Source organism: Haliotis asinina, chromosome 4 (assembly GCF_037392515.1).
Source record: "Haliotis asinina isolate JCU_RB_2024 chromosome 4, JCU_Hal_asi_v2, whole genome shotgun sequence".
Taxonomy (NCBI): domain Eukaryota; kingdom Metazoa; phylum Mollusca; class Gastropoda; order Lepetellida; family Haliotidae; genus Haliotis; species Haliotis asinina.
The window spans coordinates 9,260,094-9,272,500 of record NC_090283.1 but is presented as its reverse complement, the minus strand read 5'-3'; the positions used below and the strand labels follow the sequence as shown (position 1 = coordinate 9,272,500).

The following is a 12,407-nucleotide window of genomic DNA, read 5'->3' as shown; positions in this document are numbered from 1 at the left end:
AAATGTAAATTTTTTTCATACTTTCACACTTTCATACTTGTTCAGTGTTCAAAGTGCAGTATTACAGCACTAGTATTTTCGTATCTGAAAGCAATGCAATACGTTGTTACGAAGAGTTTAGCGTTTAAATGTAGATATATACATCATAGCGGCATTGTTCCTAGTGGAGTGTATAAGACAAGACAATCAAGAAGAAACGGTCACTTTCAGGAATATATAATACCACAAACCCCTGAGATGAACTGTGACGTGAGATAGTGTGAACGTCCACACGTCGTAGATACCCGTACGCAAGATATATCTCACAAGGCAGCAAAGGGTATGAAGCATTTTCACATTGAAGCCTGTTTAAATCGAACTCTACTGTCCCGATATCCCAGAAGCGATGTTTCGTTTTGGTCTCGGTAAAGTCCGCATCGACTGTGTTTCCATATCGTTGCTATGTAACTAATAAATTTGATATCTTGAGGGTTCGTTTTAATGAGGTGCCATTGTCAAAGTACTTTCATATTCTATATTGTAAATGTGTTCATGTTGAATTACACTTTGTAAAAGCAATAGAATCTAAAACAATAAACTGGCATTTTATATAGAAGAGTCTTACTTCAGATAAACACTTTTACTGATTTGTATGTGAGAGGGTAGTTGGTGAATGACAGTTGTGCGTGAGAAAGGGAATGAGTGGGTTAGCGATTGGGAGGTCAGAAGGGTGAGTAGTGAGCATGAGAGTGAGCAGATAAGGGGGAACAGAGTGAGTGAGATGTTGATTGTGTGAGTTGGTAGGCAGGTGAATGGGTGCGGTAGAGAGTGAACGACTGTGTGGGTTTGTAGGCAGGCGAGTGAGTGAGTGAACGACTGTGTGGGTTTGTAGGCAGGCGAGTGAGTGGATGATTGTGTGAGTTGGTAGGCAGGCGAGTGGATGAGTGGATGATTGTGTGAGTTGGTAGGCAGGCGAGTGAGTGAGTGGATAAGTGGATGATTGTGTGAGTTGGTTGGCAGGTGAGTGAGTGGATGAATGATTGGATGATTGTGTGAGTTGGTAGGCAGGTGAGTGGGTGCGTTGATGAGTGAATGATTGTGTGGGTTGGTAGGCAGGTGAGTGAGTGAGTGAGCAGTTGAATGAGCTAGTAGGCAGGCGTCCAACGAACTGACTTGGATAGTGCCTCCTTCTGCATCCACTTTAGACATGGATGGTGTGGTTGGAAATGTTTGAGGAAATAGAACAAAACGTTTATGGCTATGTCAGGCCTAATGCTATGTGATTACTGGCTCAGCATGTAAAGGGGGCGGTAAGGTAGCCTACTGGTTAAAGCAATGGCTTGTAACGCCGAAGACCCGGGTTCGATTCAACAAATGAGTTCACTGTGTGAAGCCCATTTCTGGTGTTCCCCGTCGCGATATAGATGGAATATTGCTAAAAGCGACGTAAAAAAACTTACTCACTTATACTTTCACTCACTCAGCATCCAAAGCGGGAGGCAAGTCCCTATACCGACACAGATCGTCGACATTAACCACAGGTATAAAAACCCATTACCACACACCAGGACCAGGATTCGCAGTCAGGTAGTACATTGTGAGAGAAAACGTGGACAGTACAAGGGACGTTGATGAGATGAGACTGCCCTGAAAAAAAGCAATATCGAAATAGCCAAGGGGAACAACCTATTTATGAGCTCCTGGGGAACTAACCTACTTACTGTCGTAAAGCTGATAAACTTTGTGTGTGGTACTTTCTGTTTGACCTGGGAGTGTGACCACTGATTCCTCGGGAACTGGTACAGGTGTGAGGACTGACGTATGTGTACCTTGCACAATTCGCGATCTGAGATAACAAATAACGATTCAGTGCATTCTGATGAGGTAACAGGTTGAGAATACAGACTGAGACTAATAGATGATCTTGAAACTTACTGCGATGAATGGAAATTAACAGTTAGCAGGAATAAGACAAGCGTTCTTGTATTTGCGAATCGAGGGCAGTTATCACATAATGAGTAGTGGACATTTAGAGGAGAATGTTTGGAGACTACAGGATTTTGTAAATATCTAGGCGTCTGCTTCAGAAGAAATCTGTCATGGAACAAGCGTTCAAACCAAGCTGCACTGGGGCAAAAACAAAGCCTTTTTCAAAGCGTTTTCCAACATTTGAGATTGCTGGGAAATATAACATACCAATCCGTCTTCAAATGTTTAATGTTAAAATACTCCCAATTCTTCTATACGGTTCAGAAATGTAGGGTTTGCAACAGTTTGATGTGTCACTAAAATCACTTATCTAGCCTCATGTAAGAATGTCGAGTTTTGATTGGTCCACGTGACTCTGATAAAATACCATGTACATCCATCACGATCCGCCAGCGGGAGTATAAAAGTCGTATATCCCCGTTGCGAAAGTCATATCACCCCGCTACGCCTCGGTGACGACGCGAAGTGAGAAAAACGTGCATCGACAGCCTTTAGTAACGTGCGGTGCATTGAGGTCAAATGATCAGCTAGTGTCAACATGGCAGCAAGTCGATTTAGTGAAAACATTCAGTTACATAAATGCGTTATCACATCGTGTCTAGGGAATAAGGTTGTATTCCCCGAGCCGGATAAAACCCCGTATTTCCCTCGACACGATGTGATAACTTATATTGTTTGCTTGTAAAAAGTTATGGGCAGGTTTGGTCTGACCAGAATGTATATTCAAAATCAACCATTAACACACAGGTTGAACGATGTTTATATATAGACATAGGCTGCATCATTAGCTTTGTCGAGTAAGTCTTGGACAGCTCTTTCACGTCTTAGATGTCCCTCTCATGACCTTCTCGATGAAACTGGACATTATATAAACATGAATCGTTACCAAAGAATTTGTAAAAATTGTAACTTGAAATTAGTTGAGAGGAATATCATTTGCTGCTTGTGCCCAGCGTACTTAGAGAACAGTACCTACAATCATATTATTATACCTACCCAAATTCTAATAAATGATATTAAATTCTACTCACTGCTGTCGAATAAAAAAAGTAAAATTTTACAAGATTTAGCGATGTATATTTATCATACCTTCACTTACAGAATGATTACAAATATAGTTATACCTATGTACGTGTCTGTGTATATGCATATACATCCATCCATCCATACATACATACATACATACATACATACATACATACATACATACATACATACATACATACATACATACATACATACATACATACATACATACATGCATACATACATACATACATACATACATACATACATACATACATACATAATATGTGAAGCCCATTTCGGGTGTTCACTGCCAGGAGAATGCTGGAGTGTTGCTAAAGGCGGCGTAAAACTAAACTCACTCACTGTATGATGCATGTAATATGACCTACAGCATCCATGCACTGTGTAACCGTTGGAAACGAGTGAGTGTAAATGTACATTCTCCCGGACTCACCAAGATGACGGTTATAACACTAGGGTAAACGGTTCATCGTTGGGGTTTATAGAGAAATATTATTATTCGGTTATAACGAACTCAACGGGATCACCAAGTATAGTTAATAGTGTAATGATAAGGGTATTTGTAATGAGCCGAATTCCACCCCACGGAGGGGCATGCTCAAAGCGATAAACTCCGATTATCATTACCCGGATAACCCAAACTACCTTTTAGGTACAGTCACGTGACTTTATCTAAATCGGGTAACCATTTCCTGTTAGGTGAACCAAGACAATGTTGAACAAACTCACTCCCTAAGGTGAGACCATATATATCATATATGTTTCGTTGTGGACCAGGACCGAAGTCCTCGAAACTCGAAACAGGGTAAACCATCCAGGCTCTAGGCACAGGACCACACACCACCACTATAGTCGTACACCGTTTTTGCATTCATTTGAAAGCATTCGACTAAGATATTTAGCATATAGACGGTACACTCAAGCCAGTTTGTTATAAACGAGTGCGTTATAAACGTGGTCTACTGTAGTAGTATCCGATGTTAGTGGTCGGAAAGATTGATACGACATTGCCACAGGTTTTTCCCTTTACGTTATGCGCTCAGCCCGCAATCAGTGTCAATAAACATGGCGAATACAAGTGTGATGATTAAAACCAAGCCCGGGTCTACAGAACCACAATAGTTATGAGTCAATCCTGTCGTCTTATGAGTCAATCCTGTAGTCACAGCTTCTAGACATTTATATAATTATTTTATTTCCGTGTACACAACACATTCCACAAACTCCACACTGACTACTACTTTCATGCAGTTGTATCTCCTGAACAGAATAACTAGCTGTGATTACACGATGCCATTTAGAAAGTGGTCAAATGCAACATATGTCATATTTGGGATTTCACTTTCTTAGTAAAGTACAAATTCTAGTACTTTTTTCGGTTGAGTCCCATCCGGGATTCGAACCCGCACCCTCAGAGTCAGGCACCTAATCGCCAGCACACAAAGTCAGCCGCCTAGCCCGCTCAGCCACCGCGACTTCCCATGTTTGGCATAAAAGGCGACTGTGCTTGTCGTAAGAGGCGACTAACGGGATCGGGTGGTCAGGCTCGCTGACTTGGTTGACACATGTCATCGGTTCCAAATTGCGCAGATCGATGCTCATGTTGTTGATCACTGGATTAGTATCTATTTTTCAAGGACAATTTGAATTTAAATAGTGGCATTTATAAACGTTGTCAGGTACACATGTGACCGGATGACATGCCGGATGGCTAATGCATAACCTGAATACAGAGGTCCGGTAAGCTATGAGTCGGGTGTGTGAGGTGTATGTTTAGGCACTGTGAGAAAAAGACTTTGTATTACATGATACAGCATTTATAACTCACGAACACGACACACACTTCCTGGTGCATCGCCACACAAACTAATCGCATGACACGTGGCTCATTTATAACTCAACTGGTGTTGATTTAATGCATAAACGGGAAAATGTAAATATTGAATGTAGTAAACACAGACTAAGTATCAAAACAAATGTAATACTTAATACAGAAATGATGACATACTTTAACAAATGAAAATTTTAAATAATAAAAATCTTCCTGAAAATCTCATTGTAGAGTCGGGGATTCCCCTTGCGTTCCCCGCGTCATGCACCTGTCGGTGGTTTCAGGTCACCCAACACGGGTTAAGATTTTATTCCTGTTAAGCTTTTATTCCTGCTTCGATCATGTTTAGAAGCAAGTGCTGGTTTCCCCGTTGTTCCGTTAAGCATGGTTTGGTTGAAGCAGAAATCGTCTCTCAAAAATTGTCTATCGTGGACTAAGGCACATCCGATGGACACTGCAGAGGACGAGTCTGACCCGTCCTATTTATACGTTAGACATCTCAACAAAGACCCCACCTGCCAGACCCAGAAGCCGAAACAGACAAGGGAAAAAGAGAAAAGCAACCACAAAGAGAAATGCTGTGTGAAGAAACAGCCCTTGGTGGTGGTCCTTGTATTGTCTGTGTTTGTCAACATCATGCTCGTGGTTATCTTGGCAGTGTCAGTTTCCAATCATGGAATATCGCAGAATTCCGGTCTAGAAGTCTTAGATTCTTCTGAAGATCTGAGGTCAAGTGTCTGTGTGCTGTGTTCAAGTCTTGGCTTCAACGTGCAGGATGGTCAGGTGAATGGAAGGAAGGATATAGTCGTACTCGCCATGTCTGAGCGCAACACTTTCTGTTGTCTCAAGAACTCTGACCATTTACAAAAGCTTATAACAGTGGTAGGTACAAAACCCACTTTGAGAGTTAAAACAAAAATATATGAAATTTTAGCAACGGTGTGAGTAAAATACTGTTTTAAGCCGCATCGGCAACTTACAACGGAATTTAAGTTGATGTCAGCATACAATGTACGTTAAAGTGACGCAAGCCACTAACACTACTACGATTTCTGGGTACATCTTTTACCTCATGGATACTGATTTACCGCCTATTTTTATATAGTTATTAAACTATAATTATATGGTGCTTTGTGACACATTTTTTTATAAACAACGATGTGCGCTAGATATCAATACAGCTACACATCTTCCACCCGTCCATCACGTGACTCACACTTCAGCTATCCCCCAACTGAACACATGAACCCAGTTTAAAACAGTATCTTAAATATAATGATGTTGCCTGTACAGCAACACCGATAACCGCAAAATACAAATTTGGTCATATTCTTTTCAAATCAACAAAGAAACACCCGTGCATCTCCTTTTGTGAAAGCTGAGCTGCTTTGCAGCTGCCATCGCGTGTAAATTGTTACGCCACACTGGTTCCAAGGAAATTCGCTGATTTACATATTTCTGTCATTGCTCACTGATCCATTCATCTCTTACAACTATCATCCATGTGTTCATTACGTCATCAGTTTCATACCAACCTCCTGTTATTTAACACTTTTGACATATCCATCATCAATATTTCGTATCTTGTGGCGGTGAATTCAGCAATTCATGATTTTTTCAACACCAACATCCATGATCTGTCCGCGTGGGTTGGAACGTTGTTTGCCTCCCTTGCCTTTCCATATTATTAGTATGTCAGGAATATACTCATTTTCTGTGGTTTCGGGTCAAACCATGATATGACTGGAATACTGCTCAAACACACCTCATACACTCTCTTGATTGTTCAAACATCACCCATTTCCTTCATCGTCAGCTCTTCAGTCTCTAAACCGATCACGTCGGAATATTTATCAGTGTGCGTAAACACTCATAATTATATACAGTTTTGGAAAGTTACTTGAATGTAATTTCATATTTTATCTTGTATTTGATGTGTATGATTTCAATGTTTTATGGGTGTAGTTTTCAGCTCAGTTCCGGTACCAAGAAAACAGGACAAGTGTTGACACGACACCGGTGTTGAAAACTCCATTGCAAATCCAACACGGCGCTCATTTATTCCTGGAAAGCAGATTTCTGAAAAGTAAGTCATGAGATAAATGTGTATACATTCAAGTGAGGTTCGTCACCTGTCAAATTAGTTTCAAGTCATGTAAGCTGTCTTCAAAGGATATCCAAAGCTTGTACCGTCAAAGTGTATGAACATAACTTAGACCACATAAAAATAGTCCTTGTTCTTATCACTTTAAAAAATATCGCTCGGATATATTTTAACATTTTATCTTATGTCCAAACCCCATGATTTCTGTGGAAACTTACACATTATCTCCGACACAACATCAAAACTTAGAGGTGTGAAAAATTCAGACACATTTCGAGAGCACAAAATTGGATTTTCTCGAGAGTAAACATAATAATAATCTGAGGGTCGGTTGGTAATGATGAGAAAAACACATATTTTATTCGTAGTCTTAGCCTTAACATTCTCCCTGTTGACTTTCAACATAAATCAATTCATTATTATATCTGGTTAGCTTGTATTTATCCCAATGTTGAGGTCATCACTTGAACATCTGACAAAGTGGCACATCCATATTTCAGAGGACAAGCTTATCTGGACTTCTGATTTAGGATACGGGTGTGCTTACATTGGTCATGGCGTCAGACTGGTCGGCGGAAGAATACAGATCACAGAAGGTGGAACATACTTCATCTACTCCTTCGTCACGCTGAAAACTCGCGAGACTACTAGCGAGAGCCGTAACGCCCTTCACACAATCACCCGCTACAACCCCAGTCTTCCACAGCTTCACAACCAGCTTCTGCTGTTTCGAAAACAAAGTCTCGCGAGAGAAAGCGAGAGGTTCGCCACAACCTATCTCGGAGCGTCACTTGTTCTGAGGAAAGGCGATGAAATGTTTGTGGAAGTTGAACCAGTTTCGTCAGTGTACGCCTTCTCGCCATCTAACTACTTTGGACTGTTCAAGTTAGATCACTGAATCTCATGTGCTATGAAATATGCTGTAAGTATTCTTCTGACTACTGAAGGAGTCTCTTTGATGATGATGAAATTACATGAAGGTTTTAAGAGAGGTTCTGGTACAGCCGGGTTCATGCTGAAAAAAATATTTACTGTCTGCAGTCAAAATAACGATCAACCTGTTTCGTCAAAATACTTCTGGAGAATCCACTTTAACTTGTATTTTGTGGGGCAAAATGTTGTCTGGGTGGAAGAGCATTTAAAACAGGCGCATAATGTCTTAATTTTTAATTCTTTATTGGCTTTGTTTAATGTTAATGTTGTTTATATACAAAATATATAACAAACGCACAAGTTTGATCACTTTTGTGGTTAATAAACAAGTGATGTTTTTTCTCTAGTTGTTTCTGATTGGTTGTGTGTTTAAAAGATATAAGACACGTTCACATTTGGTGGTGTGACCAGTCCGAGTGCACTCATTTGACATTGACGTTCCTGGTTGTTCAAGTTATAAGTTTCCGTTTATCCCCCATAAAGATGTCCCGACAACATCTGGAGTGAAAGCAGTCTTCGCAGAGCTAAAGAAACCACCAAATTCATATCATTTATACAGATATAGGGATTTTCTGGACGAAAAACGTTCTTCATTCTTGCTCTTTTCGTCACGGATATCATCCATTATTACAGGGATGGAACAGCATGCGAGTAATGCCCCTAACAGACACAGAAAGTCTGTGTCACCATATAAATGGAACAGTCTTCCAGTTATTGTCGTCGCCTCACAATCAGCAGTTAGATAAGGTGGCATTATAAGAAATCACATCGTGTCGAGGGAAATACGGGGTTGTATCGGCCCTGAGTAAGGTTGTATTCCCCGAGCCGGAGCTGAGCCCTGGGCGAGGGGAATACCTTACGAGGGACTGATAAAACCCCGTATTTCCCTCGACACGATGTGATAACGCATTCGTCTAGCTGAATGTTTTCACTAAATCAAAACAAAACAACACGCGTGGAATCGACTTGTGTTTATATACGTGAGATGCCACTGTTTGATTTCAATGCACCGCACGTTACTAAAGGCTTGTCGATGCACGCTTTTCTCACTTCGCGTCGTCAACGAGGCGTAGCGGGGTGACATGATTTTCGTATCGGGATTACACAACTATTAAACTCCCGTTCGCGGATCGTGATGGATGTTCATGGTATTTTGTCAGAGTCACGTGGACCAATCAAAACTCGACATTCTTACATGAGCCAAGATAAGAGGGTTTACCCAGCATTCAGGGAGCACATGTCACATTATATCGAGAGCGTATGTTTGGTGTCCACTGGGCAAAAGTACTGCTGGATACCACAAACAACATGGACACACGACTCAAAGAATCCCAGACAAAGAGTCTTACCGCTTTCTCTCAAGAAAAAGGCAGTTACTACAGACAGGCATGCATAAGGTCCTGTTAGTTTGACGATACCATCGGATCTAATCAACTAAATCCGTATCCACTAGCCTATAAAGTTGGTCTTATGAAGAACGCAGACCTGAAAAAAATATCTGATGAGCTAAAGCCAAAATATTATAGTTGACGTCAAACAGACATGACGTAAGCATCCGATCTGTCCCACCGGGCCTACTACTTTACAGAAGTAAGCGGCAAAGCTACCATAGTAAAAGACAAGCCTGGACTCACACGTTTGTGTTCTAAAACGTTTGGACATGCTCTCAGTACTATCTAATTATGAAGCTTTGTAACCTACCAGGCCTACGGGAAACCAATGGTTTGCTACGGAACTGGAAGTGTTAAAGATACACAATGTCCTGTTTACTCATCGTTATATCAGTGTTCTCGTTGTAACTGATTGAAGTGGTTAAAAAATGATAACACAGAAAAGAAAAAAATAAATCCTCCAACATTCGTTCGGAGAGATCATCATATGACGGCTGTCACTCATGTCATCAATGATAGATATAAGGTGCAGGGTCTCCTGGTCAGCGCTGCACTCAACGATACAACATTAAGTCAATATGGACGCCCCTCGCTGTCTGCATAAGATGCTGTGTTTAACATCCTAACCCTGGTCACTACTGGGGACGATAACAAAGAACAGTCATGTAATGACACTTTTACCTAATGAGGTCATCGATTTTGCATATAATTAAAACATCTTCCGCCATATAATTCGAGAATGTATATTGTATTTCATCAACACTTCTGGATGTACTGTATCCAGTTACCTCATTCCTTTGTGTTTCCACCTTAATTTGTCAATTTCATTAGATTAGAACGTTCCCCTTTGTTGTAGCTCATGGTTTAGTCAGAACCAGGGAAGTCACAAAGAAACACAATGCTGCTATTACTCGAATCTGATGTTGTGAGTTTTATGAAACGTGTGCAAACTTATAAATCCATTTCATGTTGCGTCTCATGAAATGGGGAAGAGCTGTTGGTTAGCGACCAATCAGATGCTCTGTTGTACATTCGTGACGCATTGTATGCAGCGTTATCAGATGTGTCATTTCTGAGAAGCACTTAACTGACGTGTTTACGTTTGGCATATGAAGGGGAAAAGAGGTCCCCCACACTGTCCACAATTACAAGGAAGTTTCTTTATGTTAAAGCTATATTAGTGTTTTCTTACACTGAGCTTCAGATAAAAATCTGTAAGGCTCTTCTGTCTTTCTGAATTGATCTTTCAACGAATCGAATGGTTCGCCTGTAGGAGCGATAACTCGTGGAGCCATTCATTGGAAAGGATTTCGGGTACTTGTCCATTTGCGTGGACGATGTAACAGTGAGAAGAGTGGGAAATGAGACTAGGGAGATATCACACTTCTTTCTGAGTAGAATGTTTTCGAAACTCTATTATAGCATTGCATTTGTATTGTATGTCTTGACAGATATACCCTTCAAAAAAGCAGGGGAACCGTACTTTCAATGTATGATTGTCACAATGTGGAAATAAATGGGATTGAATCAATGTTTATACAATAATAATGGATGTTTTGAGAATACATCACCACATGGATTTCATTCATTTACCCCCCTTAAATTGTTAGGTGACTGGAGTATGACATGAAAATTTGAGGTTAACAATTTTCAGTTAGCAATGTGTCATTTGACCCTCAAAACCCTGACCATGCACAGGTGCGAGAAATTTATCGGGAAAAAAATCATCTACAGTGATTTATCGACCTGCCTGAGAAAAGGCAAGATTCACGATGACAACCCAAGCAAGTGAAATGATGCTGCATACACGAGATGAATGCCATAGCAACGTTCCTCACTGCGTTATCTTTCAACCAGACTTCAAAGTTCAGGTTCCCCTACTTTTTCTGAAGAGTATATATATCGTCGCAAATTTTTATACAAGCATTATACTGGACTTTTGAGTCAGAATAGCATATGGTATGAACGGTATGCAGTTTTGTCACACACACGTATGGGATTTGGTCATGTCAAGGGCATCTTTTCTCACTTGTGAAGTTATTGGTGTTTGTTTATGGTTGTTGCCTAGCATAATTGCCAATATTCCAGCAATATGGAGATTGTTTTGTAAAGGGACGTGTCTTGAATGCTGCAAGCCTGACCACTCGATCTATTACTCGCCCCTTACATAGGACTGAATAAAATCAATTCTTACTCTGATCTTCTGGGAGGAGTTTTATCCCCTGTTTACAAACCTCCACAGAAGACTAAGAACTACAGACGATCTTTGCAGAGATGGTTGCTTTGGTGATGCCGCGTGGTTTTAGCCGACGCTTGCCACACAACAACCTGGATTTGATTCCTCACTGAGGTTCATTCGGTTAAGTCTGTTGTTTGGTGTCCCCAGTACTGGCGTAAAGCAGCGTAAAACTGTTCAGTTTATGCAGAGGGTAATAAGGTTTTTCAGCATCGAGTAAGATTGGTTATAGTGACACCTGCAAACGTATTTGTTAAATCATAGCCATAGCTGGATAACAGGATAAAAACTTTTGAGGGAGATACCGGTACTCGAACCAGCAATCGTACTGAGTTAAAAGTAAACACTGTTTATGCAATTTTTATGCAACAATAACACAAGATACTGCCTAGATACTCCCAATCAACACCCTTTTGACAACAAAAGGTAATTCGCTGCACAATGGGTCTTAAGGTGCTATCCATCGGGTACCCATTTGATGCTGGGTGAATCCAGCCGTACAAAATCTAAGGTGAGATCTCGTGTGGGGCAGGACTGTAATGCGAGAAAGTCATGGTGCTGGACGTGATACAAGGACTCCAAGAGATCTGTGCTGTGTGACTTCTGCTGATTTGTGACCTCCGTTGGTCGACTTAGACCACATATCACCTTGTCTAAGCAACTGAATTATCTAGTCTGGTCTCAGCACTCGTTGTTTATGGGTATGCCCAAATGTCATGAGGTGTCTTCCTGATGAGGGGTTTGAAGCCGAACAGCTCCGAAGCTCACAACCAGGAAGCATACGTGCGTGTGTTTTTTTTCTAATTTGTCGTTTGCACACTGGTTTAAGCATCATTTATTAGCAATGCAATTCCAAGATTTTACATCCCCTGTACGGTGTAACGTGGATGGACA

General features: G+C 40.9%; 2 protein-coding genes across 2 annotated transcripts in view; both read left to right on the top strand.

Annotated features, from left to right (window-relative positions):
• Positions 1-597, top strand: part of LOC137281247 (uncharacterized) — a 10,765-nt gene extending 10,168 nt beyond the window's left edge. The window contains exon 4 of the mRNA XM_067812393.1: positions 1-597. This exon is cut by the window's left edge and continues 384 nt beyond it. Coding sequence (XP_067668494.1) covers positions 1-8 — 8 coding nt within the window. The 3' untranslated portion in view covers positions 9-597.
• A 4,500-nt stretch (positions 598-5,097) lies between these two features.
• On the top strand, positions 5,098-8,232 carry LOC137282216 (uncharacterized). The gene is made up of 3 exons (XM_067813951.1): positions 5,098-5,731; positions 6,815-6,935; positions 7,454-8,232. The coding sequence occupies exons 1-3, from the start codon at positions 5,234-5,236 to the stop codon at positions 7,849-7,851; spliced, it is 1,017 nt and encodes a 338-aa protein (XP_067670052.1). The 5' UTR covers positions 5,098-5,233; the 3' UTR covers positions 7,852-8,232.
• Positions 8,233-12,407: the final 4,175 nt, after the last annotated feature.

What these genes read in the sequence shown, in the direction of transcription:
- LOC137282216 (XM_067813951.1), top strand. Translation starts at nt 5,234, where the DNA reads ATGGTTTGGTTGAAGCAGAAATCGTCTCTCAAAAATTGTCTATCGTGG. An exon ending in TACAAAAGCTTATAACAGTG is followed by an intron (nt 5,732 to 6,814) that starts GTAGGTACAAAA and finishes TTATGGGTGTAG; the next exon opens with TTTTCAGCTCAGTTCCGGTA. An exon ending in GGAAAGCAGATTTCTGAAAA is followed by an intron (nt 6,936 to 7,453) that starts GTAAGTCATGAG and finishes TCCATATTTCAG; the next exon opens with AGGACAAGCTTATCTGGACT.